This window comes from Phyllostomus hastatus, unplaced genomic scaffold (genome assembly GCF_019186645.2).
Source record: "Phyllostomus hastatus isolate PE091 unplaced genomic scaffold, TTU_PhHast_1.1 phas_contig_80, whole genome shotgun sequence".
In the NCBI taxonomy this organism is placed as follows: domain Eukaryota; kingdom Metazoa; phylum Chordata; class Mammalia; order Chiroptera; family Phyllostomidae; genus Phyllostomus; species Phyllostomus hastatus.
The window spans coordinates 43,035,423-43,056,430 of NW_025333960.1; the positions used below are offsets into that span (position 1 = coordinate 43,035,423).

Genomic DNA, 21,008 nt, shown 5'->3' on the forward strand with positions numbered 1-21,008 from the left:
TTTTTTTAAAGAGAGGGAGAGAAACATAAGGTGTGGTTGCCTCTCACGTGCCCCCACCCCCCGCACTGGGGACCTAGCTTGCTACCCAGGCATGTGCCATGGCCAGAAATCAAACCAGTGACCCTTTGGTTCACAGGCCAGCGCTCAATTCACTGAGCCACACTGGCCAGGGCACAATGAGAATTTTGGAGATGCAGAAACATACAACAGATTGTTATTCCTTTTTAAAATGACTTTATTATTTGCAAACATTTTATACCCAAGTCAATAGTCAAAATGCAAAACCCTTGCAAGGTAAAATCTCTTCCCTCAGGAATGGAGGACCTGGAACTGCATGGTGAATTGAGTCTTCTGGGTTCTCTCAGTCATCATCAAACTTAGAGACTCCATGGCCTGCCAAGTGATTTTTCATTTCTCCATTCACATGTATTCAGCTCTGACCAGAAGATATTTTTGAAATGCTTTTTCTGAATGTATGATAAAATATTAGTTAAGTTCAAATAACCGTAGCACTAAGAAAATGTGCAGTTTGTGAAGTGAGTGCCTCGTATATCTAAGGGAAACTCATTATCACATTTACTTATGAGTAAAAATTGTCAACACAGGGTTTGCAATCTGTCAGTCAACTTCAATGAACAGGCAATGATTCCGTTTGATCAGTAGGAAAGGTAAGGTCATTGAACTGACTGCTTCGAAGACTGGATTTTTGAATTGTATGAATACAGACTTTACGTCATTCTTTGGCTCTTATTTACAAATGTATTTGTCTATTACTACTACTATTATTATTATCATCATTACTACGATAGTAAGTATACACCCCAGGAGACTAATACATCAAACCACTTAAAAAGTTTCCAGTGAGTTAAAATGACAGATTTATAAATATTGCTTCTAGAAATGTTTTTATTAACTCACTTGAAAAATAGGAAGTATCTCCAGCACTGTACTGTGAGAGTCATGAAGACTATAAAATTATAACCTCTTTCTTTAAGGAATTTATAATAATTTTGGCTGGTATCTGGCTTGTGTCTTCATTCTTGTCAAAGTCATTTTTTTTCCTTTTTTGGAAAATATTCATGTGTTTGTATATTCACAATTTACTCTTTAAAAAATATCTGTATTAAGGCATTGTGCATATACCATTTATTCTCTAATTTTCATTCAAGTCTTCCCAAAATAATTGAGAGAAACTTTGAGTCATAATTCATATTTTAATTTAACATTTAAAATATCCTGTTATATCTGTGAACCATATACTTTACTACTGTTTCAGATAAAAATACAAAAACATGCAAATACTAGTGATTTGATATTCACCATCATATTTACAAAATCCATGAGGAAGCACTGTTTTATAAAGAAGAATTTGTTACTCATTTGTCTCCTAACCTAGTACCTGCAATTCACATTTGCCAAAGAATAATATACAGATGTCATCTATTTTTATGATTGTCTTTTATTTATAATTTATCCTTTTTGATTGCAACGTATTTTTATTAACAAATTGTATGTTTATGTTATAAATTTATGTGAGAATAAGTATTTAACTGCTTTTTTTTTCTTCTGGGTCAACACTCCAATTACTATTTCTGTACAATTGTATGATTGTACAGTCATACAATTTTTAAGACAATTATTTAATATTCATGGATGAATGTTATTTTTTGCATAAATTCTAATCCAATGGTTTTGTTTATTGATCTAAAGACAAAGAAACTTTATATATATGTGTGGTTGAATATTACAACAATGAGATTTTTATAGCAATCACTCAATGAATCACTCAATGATTCAAAGCCTTCCAAATTATATGCCAAAATTATACTGTGAACTTTCATACAGTTATTTTTAATAATATTTCAACTAACAACTAGGCAATATCCTTCTTCAATTATTTTGGAAGTAAAAGTTCTAGAAATATCCTGACTTTTAAATGTTTTTGTTACTTATTCAAGTTACTTACTGGTTCATTTTCTAGGAGGCACACCTATAAAATACTCTTATAAGATACTTTGTATACTGTAGTATATTAAGACAGGATTGGAAACTTTAAAATATCATTTATACCTTTACTAATATAATTTTTGAAAATGTTTTTATCCTATTAAAATTTATATATTTTATTCAGTTCTTCGAATACAGTCATCATTAAACTCATGTAAGATAATTATTCCTCAATGTCAAACTAATCAATCAAAATTTGTTTCTGAAAAAGCCTTACTTTATTTTTCAATTCAAATAAACATGTCAATATGTAGTTCAAGGAGTATTATAATATTATAATTACAAGGACAAATAAATTGTGGAATACAATGGTAAAATCTAGTTTACTAGAAGCAATCCTTTTGATTTAAAGTGTTGTGTATTTAATGTAGTTAATTAATATGCAATTTAATTAGAAAATATTTTTAAATCTACATGTTATTTCCCACTAGTTTACAAAAATTTAATATAATTTGTATCTATGGTTATGAAGTTACTTTGGAAAGAGGAATGTGATAAAACAAAAAGAAAGGTTTTTCTCTGGTGAATGTGCATATCTATGCATGTTAAAAACTCCAGTAATGGGCACTTGAGTGTAATTAATTGAAAGTCAGGTATATAACAGAAACCGCTTCATTAGTTTCCTAGATAGGAATATACTGCTACAACTGATGATTCCAGTAGCCAGCTTAAACTTTATTTTTTGTTAATAAAGCTTAAATTTTATATCTTGTTAATAAGACAGGTAATATAAACGTTTTACAAGATATGAGATGAAGATTGACTATAATTAGAGTAAATATTTCATAATATGATATAATTCAATAGGTGTTGAACAATAGAATTGAACAATGGTCACTAAACTTAGAAAACATTGTGTAAGGTATTTGTCTATGAGTTTAAGCTAGTATGACTAACAAATGTTTGGTATTCCCAGAAAACATTCAGTTATATTTAAATTAATGTGACATTAAGGTGCACTGTGTTGGCTCTCTGAAGTTATTTCCTTTCCATTTAAATATAAGTCGTAAGTATAATTGTTGAGAATATACCTTTATTTTTTTTCTCTCCAGACTGTCTCTCAAAATTGTATAACATTCTTCTTACACAGAATTCACAGAAAATGTTCATTTCCTCAGCCCACTCTATACAATATATTTGGTTTCTGAACAACCCAACATTTTTAATGCCATTGCCTTTGCGTGAGAGACAGAACGAGAAAACAAAAACAGAAACCAAAAACCAGGAAGCCATAAGGTGGCTGTATTAACCGTTCCTTTGTCTGAAACCATGGAGAGTTCCAAACCCCAGGATAATGCCTCTGAGATGCTGGGGGAGTGGGGTGTCTTTTCTATCATTATTTGTGAAGAACTCTGTGGAAAAAGCTAATAAAGGAACCTACCTGATACTGAGAAGAGTGTGCATGGATTTGAAGACATGAACATTTAGCCACTCCCAATTGCTTGTTACGTGAATACATAGGATTAAAAAAATGAATATCTTTGTGTTGCAGCTGTCGTGAGTGCCATCCCTGTGCCAACCCTAGAAAGTGCCCAGTACCCGGGAATCCTCCCATCTCCCACCTGCGGATACCCTCACCCACAGTTCACACTCCGGCCTGTGCCATTCCCAACGCTGTCCGTGGACCGAGGTTTCGGAACAGGAAAAAGTCAGTGTAATGTGTTTCCTTTTCTTTCTTTCTTTTTTTTTTTAAGGAACAAACAAATAATACCATGGGTGTCTTGTCAAATTGTAGCATTTGGATGTTCTTCTCCTTTAGAAAGATTAATTTACCTATGACCTGGGTATGAGACTTTTCTTTTCCAGCATAGTTAATCTCTGATATCCTAGTTTGTGCTTTGGGGCTGATCCCCTAAGATCTCTTTCCATAGTACACTTAACTGAGAATATGAAGAGCTGTGGAAACCAAGGTTCCATGGTTCAGTAAAATAATGATTTGATGGGTGTTTGAAATTTCATTTAGCACAATGCCCTCGTGGTCCATCCATGTTGTCCAAAGGGCAGAGTGTCCTTCTTTCTCATGGCTGAACAATATTCCATTGTACATACAGTACCACATCTTCATTCATTCATTCATTGGTGGACACTTGGGTTGATTTTACAGCTTGGCGATTGTGAATAATGCTACATTGATATCTTCACGAGATAGAAATTTTGTTTTCTTTGGATACCATATATTTTCTGTTTTCTAGGAATACATAGTATTCCTAGTGGGATTGCTGGGTCAGCTGGTAGTTCTACTTTTAATCTTTGAGGAACCTCCGTACAGTTTTCCATAGTGTCTACACCAAGTTACACTCCCACCAACAGTACATCTTTGCTCGCCCTTGTCAGCTCTTGTCATTTTGGTGAGAGCCATTCTACAGGGTGTGAGGTGAAATCTCATTGTGGCTTTGGTTTGAATGTCCCTGGTGATTAGTGATGTTAAACACCTTGTCGTACCTCTTGCCCATTTGTAAGTCTTCTTCGGAAAAAGGTTTGCATTCAGGGTCTCTACCCAATTTTTGAATGGACTATTTTTGCTTTTGAGTTTTATATATTTTATGTATTTTGAATATTCACCCCTAATTAGATATACAGTTTCCAATTTTTTTTCATCCTTTAGGTTGCATTTTCCATTGTGTTCATGGTTTTCTTTGCTATATGAAAGCTTTTAAATTTGTGGTAGTTCCACCTACTTATTTTTTTTTCTTTTGGTGCCTTTGCATTTGGTGTCAGACCACCCCTCCCCCCAAAAAAATTATTGTTAAGTCACAGAGCTTACCCCTGTATATTCCTTTAGGGGATTTACAGTTTCAAGTCTCAGATTTAAGCCCTTCATCCACTAAGTTGTTTTTTGTGTGTGGTGTAAAGTAGGGTTCTGATTTTATTTTTTTGTGTGACAATTTAATTCTCTCAGCACCATTTGTTAAAGAGATTATCCTTTTCCTATTGTACAGAGCAGAGCAAAAGTTGGTTTACAGTTGTGAGTATATGAAACACAGAGTATATTTCTTGTATTATTATTTACTAATTATCTTTTTTCCATACAAACAACTCTAAACTTACTTTCGCTCCATCCTGTATATTCTTGGCTCCTTTGTCACAAACTAATTGACCATATATGCATGGGTTTGTTTCTGAGGTCCTTATTCTGTACCACTAATCTGTAGTTTATGACAGCACCATGAAGTTTTGGTCAGCCTAACTTTGTGATATAGACAGAAATCAGTATGTGTGCTATCTTCAGTTTTGTTCTTCTTTATTTAGATTGGTTAGATATGTTTGGGGTCTTCAGTGGTTCCACACAAATTTTGGGAATTTTTTTTATTTCTGTGAAAAATATCATTGATTAGGGGTCGCATTGAATCTGTAGATAACTTTGAGTAATATGGTCATTTTAACAATATTAATTTTTAATTGATGTGTATGGAATATCTTTCCATTTATTTGTGTCTTCTTCAATTTCTTCTATCAGTGCCTTTTAGTTTTCAGTGTATAGATCTCTCTCTTTTTAATTATGTTTGTTTCTAAATATTTTATTTTTTCATACTATGAATGAGATTATTATATTCTTAATTTTTTTCTGAGTGTTTGTGTGGATGTATGCAAATGCAGCTGATTTTTGTCTCTTGATTTTTATTCTGATAGTAGTACCTCCTTTGTTTGAAGGAATGTGAAAATGGAGAGTCTCCCAAGATATTATGTATACTCTGGTGATTTTTGCTGTGTCATTTGACTTCTTTTCCCTTCAAGCACAGCATTTTAAAATCGATTTTATGGCTTTTTTTCTCTTAGTTAAGAACAGGTGACTCAGCAGCTCATGTGAGATAGGATGTTTTGTAAGAGGTAAGATGGTAGCAGCAATAAAATATATTTGTGAGGTAAGCTATATTTTTCCAACCCAACAGGGACAACTCTAAGAAATCGTAAATTGTCTAGATGTAGCAAGGTTAAAGTTAAAAGGCATCAAAAATCTGCCAAGAAAGAATTAGATTTATTTCCCCATTCCTGGCTGCACATCATGGCTGCAGAATAGAGTTGTGTGCAAAAACTTGAGGGAAAACAGTCCCCCAAACCATGTTGAAGGGAATTAAATGAAAAAAAAAAAAATGTGGGAGGTCCCAGCACCAAAAATTTCCCAATCCAAAGACAATTAGGAAGATAATTTTAGTAAAACAATTCAGAACCACAAGTCTCTTCTTCAACTTCTGAAATAAACTTTCCCCAGCAGAAAAGAGGTTTATAGTTTTTGTTTGGTTTTCTCATTGGATCATTGTCTACTATTTTCTCCCAATTTCATTGATGTTCTCTAACTTTAAGATGGATATGTAGGAAGAATATGTAGAATGACCTTTATCTGTTTACTTCAAGCAAGACTGATAGAAGCCTAAGTTCACTCCTTTTTAAAATTAGAAATCAACTGTTTTATTTTATTCATAGTGTGTTTCTGTAACTTCTGCTTTTAAAGGCATATTCTTCTTCTGAAAATCCAGTGTCCCAATTACTCTTTTCCTTTTCTCTTGATTTGGAACAGCATGCAAAACTGTCTCATCGAATCAGGGAGGGAAATGATTCCAAAAGTTAAAGTTTAATGAAATAGAAAACAAAAGAAAATGAACTAGTGTAAAATTTGTTTCTCTCTGTGGTTAGAATCTCATGTGTGATGGAATCTCATGTCCACTCAGGTGCAGGACTTAGGTGGTGTGGGAAGCTATGCTTGTGTAGGAGCAGAGACACCCTCTGTACCTGCCAGTCAGCTTTGCTGTGAACCTAAAACTGCTGTAACAAAATATGTTTGATTAAGAAAGAAAGAGATAAATAAATAAATACAATTCAGTCTCTTTGTAGATTTTATTTTGTTAATATAAAAGTAGGGATTAAATAAAGGTAGTTCTATAACTATTACACAATATTATATAAATATAAAATATAATTTAAAAATTATATAAAAGCTTCTTAACAGAGTGCTTATCTCAGGAAATTTTGAACCTCATCTAAAATCAAAAGGCACAGACATTCTACTCCTAGAAGATTTCATAAATTTTTTTCAAATATACATTTAATCAACAAGGAATTTTTGAGCAAAGCTATGTGCAATGCAAACAGAATAGAAACTGATATGTGTTTCCAAGTGATTGCTTCAAAGAAAAAAATAAGTGCCCTCTTTTCTAGGAAACAAAATATTCTCTAAATCACTGTCAGAAACAGTTAACTTCCAGCCATTTAGTATCAGTCTCTAAATGCCTTGGAGAACACGAAGCATCCCTGTTCTCTCTCAAGCAGAAAACATTTCATGACTCTGGCTAGAGATGTTTTATTAGTCACCTTGAGAAACAGTGAAAGGCACACATAGGAAAAGAAACATTTGACTGCTCAAGAGGGGAGACTTTTCTTCCCCCAAAGTTATCTGAAAGACCTTCAAGTTTTAAAAGAGTTAAATCACTCAAATCCTGTGCCCAAAGATATACTGCTTTCTGAAGTCACAAATAAAGCTGAATTTTCTCCTGCGATAAAAAAAGAAAGCTATAGTATATTTGGATTACACACATTTAGTGATATATCAATAAAGATTTATACAGTTTTGATGGACAAATATTTTCTTGCCTACCAATGCACTGCAGTTCTGCTCTTAGTCTCAATGAGAAAATGCACTGTCCTCGGGAAATAAGGAGTACTGCTATCTTTTGAAAATTTCAACCAGCAGATAGTCTTGAGGTCAAGTCACTATAAAATTGGTACCCCACTTCCTCATCATTGAAATGCATAGGTTGTACTAAAAGTTAGATGATTTTGATTATTCGTTTCAGGTTGAGTGTTGTCTTAGTAAGAAGGCTGGTTAGATTTCTCCATGTTATTTTCCTGCCCCAGCTCTATCCCAAATTGGAAATTAACTAATAATGGGACTTGACCTAGATAAAATCAGGAGTACAGTGGAGTTTATGGATTTTTCTCTAGGATCTTTTCCAAAATCTAGGCTATAAGGAACTGGGGTTACTCAGAAATAATGCATGATGCTGTTCTTCTGAGATGGATGAGTAAAGCCTGTTCCTGGAAGTTTTTGGGTCTCAAAGGGTCTTTGTTTTGTGTTATTGACATGCTTTATTTCTTTCAAACATTACTATTTTAGAGAGAAGAAAAATCCTCATTTCCACTTTGGTAATATTTTTGCCAGTTATTCCATTGTAGTTATTTGTGTATTGACATAAATTTTTATGAAGTGCCCTGAGATTTGACTTTGCTGCACAGTTGCATACTATTTGTACAATGAATTTCTACTATTTCATCATTTGAAAATGAGTGCCTTGCCTGGACATGTTTGATTCTTGCTTTACTCCCCGAATTACAGGGAGGCTGCACTCCGTGGGCAAAAGGAAGCTTCTGTTGCTTTCAGAGCTCTTAACACAGCTACATGTCACGTCATGAGCCAGTGTCTTCCACATAGGTGTCCTGAAACTGGCGCCTGAACTGGCCAGAAGGGTCATCTGAAATGACAGCTTCTCTCCAGGAGAGCAGTTGATACTGTGTCTGTTTAAGAGTTTTCACTGCCCTAAATGTCAGCCAGGTCTGAACAGCATATCTTTTGCTCCGTGTAAAATATTAAAATTGTGAATTATCTATAGAAACCTATACCACATCCATTGTATTAGGTATTAAGCAAAATTGTGATAGTGAACAAAACAAAAACAGTCCCTTAGGAATTCCTGATACATTTACAAGATTTTGCCATGCATAATGTGCAATTTTTTGCCCAAATTTTTTAGGGAAAAATAAGGATGCACATTATATGTGGGTATAATGATTATATATACCATGGGTATAATAATCTCATGAATAATGCACAGAAAAACGTGGGTGCACACTATACACAGCAAAATACGGTAGTTGCAAGGATGGGCCCTTCCATTCCTCACCCAGCAAATTAGATTAGGCACTCTCCTTTTCAATACTAGTATGGTGCTAGTATCGATTTCATTAAAGAGCTGGTTCATCACTGTCAGGCCGCCATTACTTCCCTCAAAGTCAAGAGCCACACTGTGGTATTTCCAGTGGGAATCATGGTGACCAGTGAAAATCGGGGGATGGAGGACTAGGCAGCACATCCAGAGAAGTTTTATTTGCAGAGATGCTGTGAACAATGCCATTAAAGAGGAGAATGGGAGCAGCCCCCAATACTCAGCAACATCATCAGAATTCATGTGAAGCTTAAGGTTAAGGTTTTAAAGACATTAATTTCAGAAGACTAAAAGTATCCATGTAAATTTTATTAAACCTATGATCACAATGATATTTTAACATAGATCTCTTTCATTTCAGAAATGTAGGACAAATTAGAAAAATATGATGGAAGGAATAAAGAAAAGAAACAGTCATGAAATATTATTTCTTTAATGGCAAAAGCAATCTTAAAAGTATGATGTGAATTAATTGCAATCCATCTTTGATAGAAGGAATTACTTGCAGCAGATTTCTAAGGAAAATTGCAAAATTTTTTCCCTAGAGGAGTATTTTTAATATGATGGTATAAACCCTTTAAACAAAAACCAGCTCAATGGTAATGAAGAGGGACCCAGATATAGGCCCCTGATGCTGCTTCTCTCTGATCTAGAATGGAGAGATACTTCATTTTTATTTGGACAAGTGACCATTAGTAATGTTCTCCTTTAGACTGAATATGAGTCTAGACTAAAGCCTGCATGATTGTCTTTGTCTCTGAAACTATTTTAAACCATCAAGTTACACAAGCTTGACTGAACACAAGCACACACGTTCATCTCCCCCCTTACACTCTAACAAGCATGTAGAATGTAACTCCTTATAATACTTACCTGAAGACCCATCCCTTTTGCCACTATCTGAAAACCATCATCACCAAGAATGGACCTCAGCATTTTCCTTGCATCTCTTGAAATTTGGTCCCTCTCCTCCACCTTTGATAGGACTTCCTAGTTTAAAGCTAAGGCACTTCTGTTCAAACTCCTCTTGCCCCCAGAGTTCTATCGACTTTGCTCTCTTGGCTGTATATTTCTTATTTGAAGAACTGTTTTTTTTTCCTCAAGTCTTTGCCTGTTTTCTGGCTCTGGTTGCTATGTTGCTACATCCTGTCCTCAGCCAACCCTTTATCCCCTCATCTCCATCTTTGCCCGGGGGTGAGCCTGAAGGTTTCTCAGTGACCCAAGGGACCTCTCACCCTGTCTGAGTATAGAAAAATGAGTTTTAATATCAAATACTCTCTGAAGGCACATTTCCCTTTTGCATATTTTTAATATTGCATCCTGTGCTTTGGTACCTTTAATCTCTATTCCCTTCAGCATTATCAGATTTTCTGTCTCTCTCCTGTCCCCTTTGCTGACCTCACTGGGCCTCCCAGAGAGCTGCCTCAAAATTATCTCACAAACTAATTATCTTGATATAGTTCCTGGTCAAAACTTATCTTCCAAAAGTGAGATGTTATCTTATATCACTGCATTTTTTCAACTTACCCAACAGAACTTTCTGAAGAAATAAGTCATCAGAAACACTCTTACCAACACTTCTACCTACTACGCAGCTCTTTCAGTATCCAGTTTAACTTGGACCTATTGACTTTGAATTTGAATGAACAAAGTCGAGTCACAGTGTCCTTAGTATGGGAAACTGTCCATTTAAGTTCAATATTCAAGTCCATTCAACCATGTTCTCTGGAGAAAAGCTGCGTTCCCTTATACAACACTGTCCAGATACCCCAAGGCTGCCACAGATAACTATGCAAAACCATTTCAACTATAGCAATCTGACTGCAAATTACAACGTTTGCTACAAAAGAGAAAAAATTATAAATCTGCATTCATGCAATTTGCTCCAGCAAAGTCATCTCTTATGTAACTTTTTAGTTGGATGTGCTTCCATTTTGTTATGGAAGATAATAATAGGGGTATTATTTGTACCACTTTATTAGCAATGCTTTTACACCCGGTAACTCTGATTTGTTAGTTAGCATGGCATGTTTAAATCGCCGAGAAATTGGCATATTGGCTGGGGGATAATAGTGCAGCTGTAGCTGGGTTCGGTACATTGAATTTCATTGACGTTGCCACTTGTGAAGGGAGAAATAACTCCTTTCTCTCCCTTCATCACTTATGATTACAGGGCCCGGACAGTTCAGGCGGTATAGTGTATGCTGCAATATTTTACTCCTCTTTCCGAAAAAGAGATTCCCATCTTGCTAGATCTATTTCTATTGTTTAAAAGGGCAGTGCTATCATATTCCATAAATACATGAAGGAGAATGAGGATATTCACAACTCTGAAAAGAGATTGGTCAAGTCCCAGCATAACATTCTGAACTGATCCAGGGGCCCTTCAGCGGACAGAGGGGAAGAAAGCGTTGTCCAGGAATGACGAATGGATTTTCTTGTCTCCATTGCAGCGGTGAATGAGGGACCAACCACCCAACAGCCACCCATGTTACCCCCAACACAGCCTGAGCATCCCAGCAATGAGGAGGCGCCAAGTAGAACTATCCCCACCGCCTGCGTTCGACCGACTCATCCGCTCCGCAGCTTTGCTAACCCATTGCTACCTCCACCGATGAGTGCAATAGAGCCGAAAGTCCCTTACACACCGCTTTTGTCTCAGCCAGGTAAAGTGCCCATTTTTCTTTTTTTTTTTCCACATTGAAAAGGCTTGTTATCATTGGTGCCTCTACTTAAGTGCATGAGGGTTCCTGAGGAGGCCTGATGCATCATGTTCTCAGCGATGTTTATGTGCTCTTGTCTGGTCCTGATGTTTGCAGTGCAGCTCTTAAGTATCTCTCAAAAGCAGCTGGCTCATTGTAGGTTCCTTTCACTCCTTTGGGAAGTTTTTCATGAATCCTGAATGCCAGTCAAGTACTTTTCATAGAGGTTGTAGATCACCCACTAGAGCATGTTGGGAAAGTTCCTGATCCTTCAGTTTGCCGCGTGGGCTCTAGGATTTAAGGCTAGACACCGAAACTAGTTTGAGCTACAGAAGTTTGCAACCCACCTTTTAGAGAAAAGCATGCAAGCTCATAATTCTGCTCTGTGCCTTTCAGGAGTCATTTTTGGGCTTCTTACTGCAGAGTTCCAAGGCCAGAGAGGAGTGTCAGAACCAGGGTGGAGTCCAACTTCCTAATTTTAGAAATAAACTGAAACTTAGATAGGAAGTAACATCTCTATGATGCTTTTCTAAGAATATCAACTGGCAGAGATGAGAAGCAGAGACCCTGGTTTCCAGTGAGTTGTTCATTTCATTATCTCAGCTGTTATCCAGTCGGGCTGAACCAGAACTTCCTTTTGTTTCTGTTAGGGATTGGGTGGGGAAAGGAGAGAAAGAGAGAAAAAAGAAGGGAAAAAAGAGAGAAGAGGAGGAGAGAGGGAAGAGCTGGAGGGTTAACAACAGATACACAGGATGAAAGAGAAGTCAGTAGAGAGATAAGTAGTTCCATAAAGAACTACGTAGCACATAAAATGATTTGGAACATTAGAATCATCCTTAACAATGCCAATATATAAGACATAAGATAGTAAAGTTCAATGGTTCCAAGCAAATAGAGGTGGCCTCTTAATAGACAAAGGCAGCTGGACTGGCCAATCTGCCATTGTGTGAAAGCATTTGAGTGAGCTCCAGTTACTCGGATTCATACCCACAGCAGTTTGAGTCACTGTTTGAGTCCAGAAGCCACAGGATGACTGCAAAAAGTAGCACATATGAGAACGCAATGAGGAATGTTGTCTCTCTCTGGATATTAAGACGGTATCTTGTTCCTGGCATCATATTCGTTAATTGGTGCGCATCACTTCTGGTGTTGTCAACATTCATGTGATGTGTAGTATGGATGCTTAGCTGCCAGACCCTCAGAAGTGGGCTTCCATTGCTTGAGGCACACCCTGCACATGTGGCCTGGGATTTAGGATGTAATAACGAACCCATGTGGAACAAGAGCTATGTGACTGGCATGCTTCTCAAGACTGGGGCGGTTGCACTGGGTCCTCAGAACAACTTTATGAGGGAGCTACTTTAGAATTTAAGTAGCATACTTAAGTCTCCATAAATAGTGAGTGATGATGCATCTTTTCCCACTCTTTGCAGGAGGCACAGTTTCTGAAATTTTAGAAACTAATTTGTACCTATCAGTTTGAGTCCATTTAATGACAAAAACAAAGAGAAACTTTAAAAAAATAATCTGTCAAATTAAATTATTCCAAAACTGATAAAAAGAAAAAAATGAAAACATTTGAAATTATTCTAAGTTAAGAAATACCATTTCCTCACAAACCTTCTTTTTTTACGTACATTTGGTACCCAATATTACATTAGTTATATTAGTCCCAGTTGTATAATATAGTGAATGATTTGACATCTTTATACCTTATAATGTGATCATCCCACTAATTCTAGTAATCATCTGTCGCTGTGAAAACTTATCACAATATTATTGACTATTTTCTGCTTTTTTCACTTACATTTTAGTGAGGAAACATAAGAGATTTACCTCTTCTATGCTGAAGAACACTAATTTTATAACATCAAAAAATTGAAGTACTATAGTGCTTCGTACTGTTAACTATTATCTCTACTTGCAAGTACACTTTTATTTTGTTGTACTATTTTGTTATACAGAAGGAAAAAAGCTAAAAATGATACTCTGAAGTCCATTTTTAATGGAAATTTTACAGTGGTGGTAATGTTTGGTTTGGAACACAAGGTTTGAAAATCAACTAATTCTCCAGAGATCTATGAAAACAAAATGACCCAAAATAACTCTAATTTTAGAAAGAACACCTGACAATAGGCAGAACAAAGCAACGGCGTTGTTATTTCCTAGTTATTATTCTCTTCTAGTTACAAAAATACTAAAGCTGCCTTGTACAAATTCTGACACAATGTGGCATAAATGGGCGTGTTTGGGTTTTAAAGCTTTAAAGTAGAGTTTGTTCTTCTGTCTCTACACCTGTTCTCTCAAATAACAAGCATATTAGAAGAACCATTCTCTGCTCTAATGTGTGGGCAAGGTCTCATTTTCTTTTATTCTCATTGTACATTTATGAGCTCTCTTTTGTTTTGCTATCATTCATGCTTTTGTTTTAACTATTTCTTAAAAGACATCTTCTTTCATATTGTCCAGTACCTGTGGCTTGAGCTTTGGGATTTTGTATTTTTCCTAGTTTCCCTTTAAGTGCCCCCTCCCCCACTCACCTTGAGGCACACCTGCCATCACTCTGGAATTGTTAAATGCCTTTTCCTTTCACGTTTCCCCGTATTGTCTCCCTGTGATTCCAGTTCATTTCATAATGCCTTACCTCATGATTTTCAAATAAGTTCTTTCTGCATTGCTCCTGACACATGGTAAATAGTATGCTTTTAAGAAAGGGCTGATGTTTACTTATTCTAATAGAAAAAGAAAATTAGCAGACTGACAAATGTATTAGCTGTGACATTAACTACATGCTTCTCCGCCTAAACGATGAAATACTTAGAGCTTTCAACAAATTTTAATTCTTAGAAAATCATTACTTTAGTCAAACTGATTGATGAAGTAAAGTCATTCTCTTGGCGGCTTAAAAAAATATGTCTCAAATAATTTTCCTCTGGATTTCACAATAAAGCACTGCATAATTACTAATGAATTTATTTTTGCTTACTACAAGTAATTTCTTTAGAGCATGGTAATGTGGAATACTGCTATAAATTTTAAAGATTATGCCAAACGTGAAGCTCCTTCTGCTTTGAAACCATTCAAATTAGGATCAATGAAGACACTCCTTCCCTGCTCGCATTCCTGTGTGTGGTTTATCGTGGACATCATTGATTTGTGCCTCAGTCTGCGTTCCGATGAGATACCCAGAGCCACGTTTGCAGCAGTTACACATGAGGCACAGGGCAGTGCGTACTGTACAGCAGTGATCTCCATGGAGTGGCAGAGAACTGTGTAGTATTTCTATCATAAATGGTAATTAGAAAGTCATCTTGTTTTCCTAACGACTGAAATTCTGTCCCCCTGAAAACAGACTCATCCCTCCATGTTTTCCCCTTCCACCTGCTGAATTAGAAATTTAGCTTCCTAGACTGGTGTATTTTATGGTGCTTCTTACAATTTCATCATCACCTCGTGATAAAGTGGTTCCGCTTCTTAATGCTTCGTCAATAGTGTGAATAACTGTGCCGTCCGTACATTTCAGGGGAGGCTGCAATCACTGCACTTTGCAAATCACAGAGGTGGACATGGAAGTGATTTGCCTTAGTCTCCTTTCAGGTTAAATAGAAAATGTTTGATGGAGTGTTGGGCTTATGGCACTATAGATCTGGCATAAATTCTACCAAGGGCCAAGAGAGGGTGCTTTTTTCCCCTTCACTAGTGAAAATTCCTTTTAGCTGTGAAATGATCAGCTGCACTTTAAATGAACCTGGATGCAGAGACGATTTGTCTTCGGGGGCTGTAATTCTAAAGGGAAAGAAAATGAGACCTCTTAAATAGTGACTTTTATATCATCATGTTATTTTTACGTCACGAGCCCCCAGAGTTCTTGCATCTTTGTACAGTTGCATGCGTGCATATACATATTGCATTTCTATACATTTTTATCTATGAAAGCAAACACCTAGGACACTCTCATCTTTTCAATCTTCTAGCGATCAATATGTCGGTGGACAGGACAAGACCCAACTCCCTTCATTGTACTGCGAAATTGAGTTTGATTTTCCCTCTGCAAATTGTGCCATGTGCTTCAATTTGTCTGGGCACGGAGGACAGGGAGTGGGTGGAGGTGGTTTCGAGGGGACAGAAAAGGCGTTTGATTTATGTCATATGGCTGGTTGGGAAATCATGTGTTCCCGCTGTAGCCTGATCTTCTTGACAGGCCTCATTTCAGTAAATATGCTATCACCCAAAACTGCCAGTAAATTACTATAATACATTAATACAATTGCTTTCCCTGAGCCACTTGTGGGCCACCGTTGGGGGCGTCCGTCAAAGATGCCACGTGAGTGTTCCATTCTGCTGACATCAGTCGGAGAAAGAGGTCATGGGAGAGCAGACATCCTTTAGCAGGTGAAACAAGAGGGTCACTTTTCAGGCCAGTCAGATCAAATAAATCATTGGCACAGCTGAGCAGGAGAGGTACGTTGATTTGGCGGTATTAGAGCCAATGACGCCAAGCAGTTCTAGCATGGAAAATTAAACTGCCACCTTTTAAACTTTCATCTTATGTGTAAGCTCCCTTGCGTGTGTGCTTTTTTGTTTGTTTTCTTTTGGTAGCTTCTTAAAACTGTCCTATTCTTATTCCTAAATGATGTTTAACAGATGAAATTTGACTTGCTTTGGTCTAGTCATCCTCAATTATCTCTTGGTAAAAAGTGATTAAGTTGAATCTGCCTTATATATCACCAATATTTGTGACTCTGGAACCTACCTGGCATTTTAATACATTACCATTTCTTCTATTGTGGTGTCCCAGTATATAAATAGAAAAGACCTCTGCTTACTATCTCAGAGAGGGAAGCAACTTCTAGAGAATTCTTTACGAGGAAGCTATATGACTATTGCCTCATTAATAGATGGCAAAGCTGAAGCCTGCAAGGTAAAGCAGTTTGCCCAAGGTCAACAATTGAACTAATGGCTAAAATTTAAAGAACTCTAAACAATATAACATTTTAGAAAAACAAATGATTTCATTTAGCTTTCTTGTGATATGAACACTTATTCCTGGATTGACTTTTCCCCCCCAGAAAAGGGCTTCTTGGATGGTCCTAATTATTAAATATCTATCAAAAACAATTTTTATGACAGGTAGATTCACGTAGCTTAATATTTGAGTAAATGTTTTATTCTTTTATGTGAGCTAGGCGGAGGAAAGACATAACAGCAAGAGTAGTGACCAGCCAAGCACTCTAGAATGGCCCCTATCTGTCTTAAAGGCACCTGACCAGCCTGCCAATAGCCCTTTACAGAAGGCCAGGAGCCCGGGAGCGGATATTGGTTGCTTTCAGCACCATGCCCTGAGGCTGGCCACGGCTGTGGAGTCCAGTGATAACAATAAGGAGGAGCAGAAGGAAGGAGGAAATGAAGATGAAAAGCACACGAGAGTATCATCAGATTGTACTTCAGGGAGTGTGAGGGCCAATGAGACTGAAAGAAAGATGGCTGGCATTTATTTCAGAATTGCATTAAACTTTTTGGAGGAGGGAGTAGATGACCGCCATTAGGTCAAAATTGGAGTCCTTTTGATCAGTTTTTTTCCCAGCCACAAAAAAAGAGAGAATATATGACACCCGGAATTATTATACCATGTATAGGATTGAGACTAATTACCAACTTAAACAATTAAACTTGATGGTTAAAGTATTGTCATCTAGATAATCAAGACAAAAATTATTAAAGCCTTTTCAAATCTTTACGACCTAGTAGATTATGTAATTTGCAGTATATAATTTAAGAAGAATGTCCTTGGATTATACTGGGGAGAGGGTGACCTTGAGGGTGACAGAGAATGGGGAGGGGGAGCAGGAGCAACCCGTTGTTTTCAAAGCAGAAAATATTCCCAATATTCACTTCTCATTTCCTAAGAACCCGATAAGTCTCATGGTTAACTACTGTTACGTAGATCTTGTTATTTATAAAATATCTTGAGGATCAAAGTGTCTTTTTTAAAATCAGCTTAGATAAAATTAAGGTTGATGCTTTAATTCTGTCACCTTTTGTAGTTTATTGAGGTCCTTTCCAAAGTGCATTCACATCTACCTGACATGCAACTGTAATCACCATTCTAGACGCCGAGAGAGGTGTTCAGAAGGGTTGACTAACTTGTAACTGTTCCAGGGTCATGTGCATTATTCTTGGGACCTTTGCCTAAACCCTTACACATAATGGACACTCAGTAAATGTTTGTTGAGCTTTTCAGAATAGAATAATAAAGGTAAGAGCCAAAAATTGAATTCAGGTCTTCAGTTTTAAGTCCAATGATGATAATGGGTGAAACAAGGCAACTTGAGAGTCAGTGAAAAGATTAGATATTGATGATAAATGCAGAGAAGGTGAAATGATTTCCAAAACATGTCTATCTGATTAGAAAATGCTAAGTGTTCTGAACTATAAATAACACTTTATTCTAAAGCAAAATTAAATTACACGGAGTGGAAAAGTATTATGAAGACACCACCCCTGGAAATTCTATTTAATAATTTAACTTTATGAAAATAAACAGACATACAGTGACACCCATAGTACAACAGAGAAGAATAACATACACTTTGTTCCTAAAAACAGGCAGTGCAGCTCAGTGGAAATATTGTCTTGAGGATTAATCTCTCCATCATGAGAGTTAAGGAATTGATTTTACTCCTCTCAATCCTATTTATTCTCATCTGTGAAATTACTCTTTCCTCTTTAAAAGGTATGAAACATATTAAGCTCTAATGATCTTAATTACTGCAGAAATAAGCAAGGATATTCTCTTTGCATTTTTCTTTGCTTTGTGAAATAGTATGAGTAAGAGAGAGATTTTTATTTGAAGAAGGATTCTGAGCAGTTGACAGAGTTCTTTATAGTTTATCAATTAGCGTCAGGTTCGGGTTGCTTTCTTTGGAAGCAGAGAGAAATTTTAAAAGAAACAACAAGTGTTCACGTAAAGCTCCATGTTAATGGACTATTGAAAATGTGTTGTGAGAAATCGAACACAATGAAAACAAATCTCTGATATTAAAATAAACTGAAAATGTAACCATCAGCAAAGTATTTCTAAGGATATGACCTACTGCATCTAAGAGAATGTGTAAAAATACTTAAAGTTGCACTTCTTCGGAATACTTATAACTTGTACGTTACTGGCAGGCACTTAAACAAAGAATGCAAGTGCAGTGTTAAACATCATGTGTATTTTCCAGCATTGACTTTCATCATAGGCTTGCAGGGCTGATGTTCTTATCACCAGAACCGATTTATTGGAACGTCAAGACTCCCAGAAGAGAATGCCTTTATCATTTGTGGTAAAGGAGATTTTAACAAGCTTTGTTGTTTTGTTTTGGGGCCACTTTTTTTGGTGAAAAACAATGATAAGTAAGCCCAACTGATTTCAAAATAAGAGGTATATTATGACATAATTGCATATTAGAGGCTTGTAAGAATAATGGAACTCGAAATGACTGCTCTTCACATCCCCTCCAAATTGCTCTCTTAAATATTCTTTCACCTCTTCTGTTTCCTTACCCAGGCCTTTGTATCTTTCTCCTCCTGTGGTCACCTGAGTGATGAATTTTACACATTACAGTAATGTGTGAGCCTAGTATCTCCTTAAAGTCTGAGATTGCTAATTTAACCTGTCGTTTCAGCTGGTGTTGCATTTGTATCACAGTGATATGTTTGTTTCTTTTCTTTTTTGGCCACTCCCTGGAGGGGTACCTTAGTTAAGTCATAGAAACAGGCCATCCATGCACACAGACCTGAGCTCTGGTGCCTACTGCAGTGCAAGATGCAAAGCAGGATGCTGTTGCTATGGCACAAGGAGAGTTCACCAATAGTGTGGGTGGGTCTCCCCGCTGACAGGGGCAACATGTGACTGAAACAATACTTATAGAGGAAAATTAAAAACTCCACTAGGACCCAACTCCCTAATTATTGGCTGGGTTAGCCATGAGTAAATCATTTAACCTGTTGGTGCTTCAATTCCCCACAGCTGTAAGTGGGGAATGTAAAAATCTCATCTGGAAAGTGTTGGTTTCATTTTCTTTAAGGAGTCAGAGCATGTTAACACAAGTTATGCTAGTTAAAAATGTAAGCACTGAATCCAGGAACTTCTCATTTGATATAATTAGGAACCACATTACCTTATAAATTGGCCCACTAAAGTCTCCAATGCCTAATATTATGAAGCAGTAGGATCACATGGGAAGAGATTTACAATACATTTTAATGGTTCAATGGCTGGTGAAACAAGACCTAACTCCCGAGTGTTGTATTTTACCACAAACACGTGCACCAGAAAAGGGCAGCCAATAGAAGGGGCCCGGGCACAGAAGACAGAATGGTGAGCAAAGCGGAGCAGGGCAGCTGACACCCAGCAGCTGTCTGGACATCACTTCCTGAGCCTGGAGCGAGCCGTGGCCTATGAACAGGTCTTTCTCAAATCATAAATTCACCCGACAGCCAGGAAACTACCTTCCACAAGCAGCTTCAAATGATCAAACTGCACCCTGGCTGGCATAGCTCAGTGGACTGAGTGTGGGCTGAGAACCAAAGCATCTCAGGTTCAATTCCCAGTCAGGGCACATGCCTGGGTTGCGGGCCAGGTCTCCAGTGAGGGCCCCATGAAAGGCAACCACACATTGATGTTTCTCTCTCTCTCTTTCTCCTTCCCTTCCTCTCTCTAAAAATAAATAAAATCTTTAAAAAAAAAGGATCAAACGGCAATAAATAGTATTTCCCTTCCAATTTCTTAATCTGTGTCTCCGTCAACCATTATGAATGTTTGTTCCTCAAACCCAGTAAGGATTTATGGCCACTAGGTGAGCAGATCTGGTGAGAACATGCTGGACTTCTCGCTCATAAACACTGCATCTCCTGAATTGCTTCTCGCCATGAACCAGTTTAACATGTCTGAGCCTATGGAATTTCCTAGATCTCAGCTTTAACCTCCCGCTTAGCCATTCCCAGCACTAACCTTCTGCAAAGAAATAGCAGGGCAAGGAAGCGTGAGAGGTGAGGAGCGGCAAGTGAGCTGCTGAAAGTGGGGAGAAGAGGTTATTCCTTGAACTCGTGTAGGACTTTACTGGCATCTTTGACTTTGGACTTTGACTTTGTCTTCTCATTCACAGATAATATATTGGGTTTCATTAAGTATATTACAGTATGATTTGAGATATAAATAAACTCTCCGTAAACATGGCTATAAAGCCAGGCTTCTCAAATTGTATATGCTCAGAAATCACCTGCAGATTTCATTAGAATGCAGACTCTGGTTTGGTGGCGCTAGAGGAGAGTCTGAAACTCTGCATTTCCAAGAAGATTCCAGGTGATGCTGACGTTGCTT

General features: G+C 37.0%; 1 protein-coding gene across 1 annotated transcript in view; it reads left to right on the forward strand.

Moving 5' to 3' along the window:
• The window catches only part of DCC (DCC netrin 1 receptor), a 668,131-nt gene that overhangs the window by 624,886 nt on the left and 22,237 nt on the right, over positions 1-21,008 (forward strand). Inside the window, exons 27-28 of the mRNA XM_045849638.1 lie at positions 3,500-3,655; positions 11,396-11,608. Coding sequence (XP_045705594.1) covers positions 3,500-3,655; positions 11,396-11,608 — 369 coding nt within the window. The remainder of the gene's footprint in view (positions 1-3,499; positions 3,656-11,395; positions 11,609-21,008) is intronic.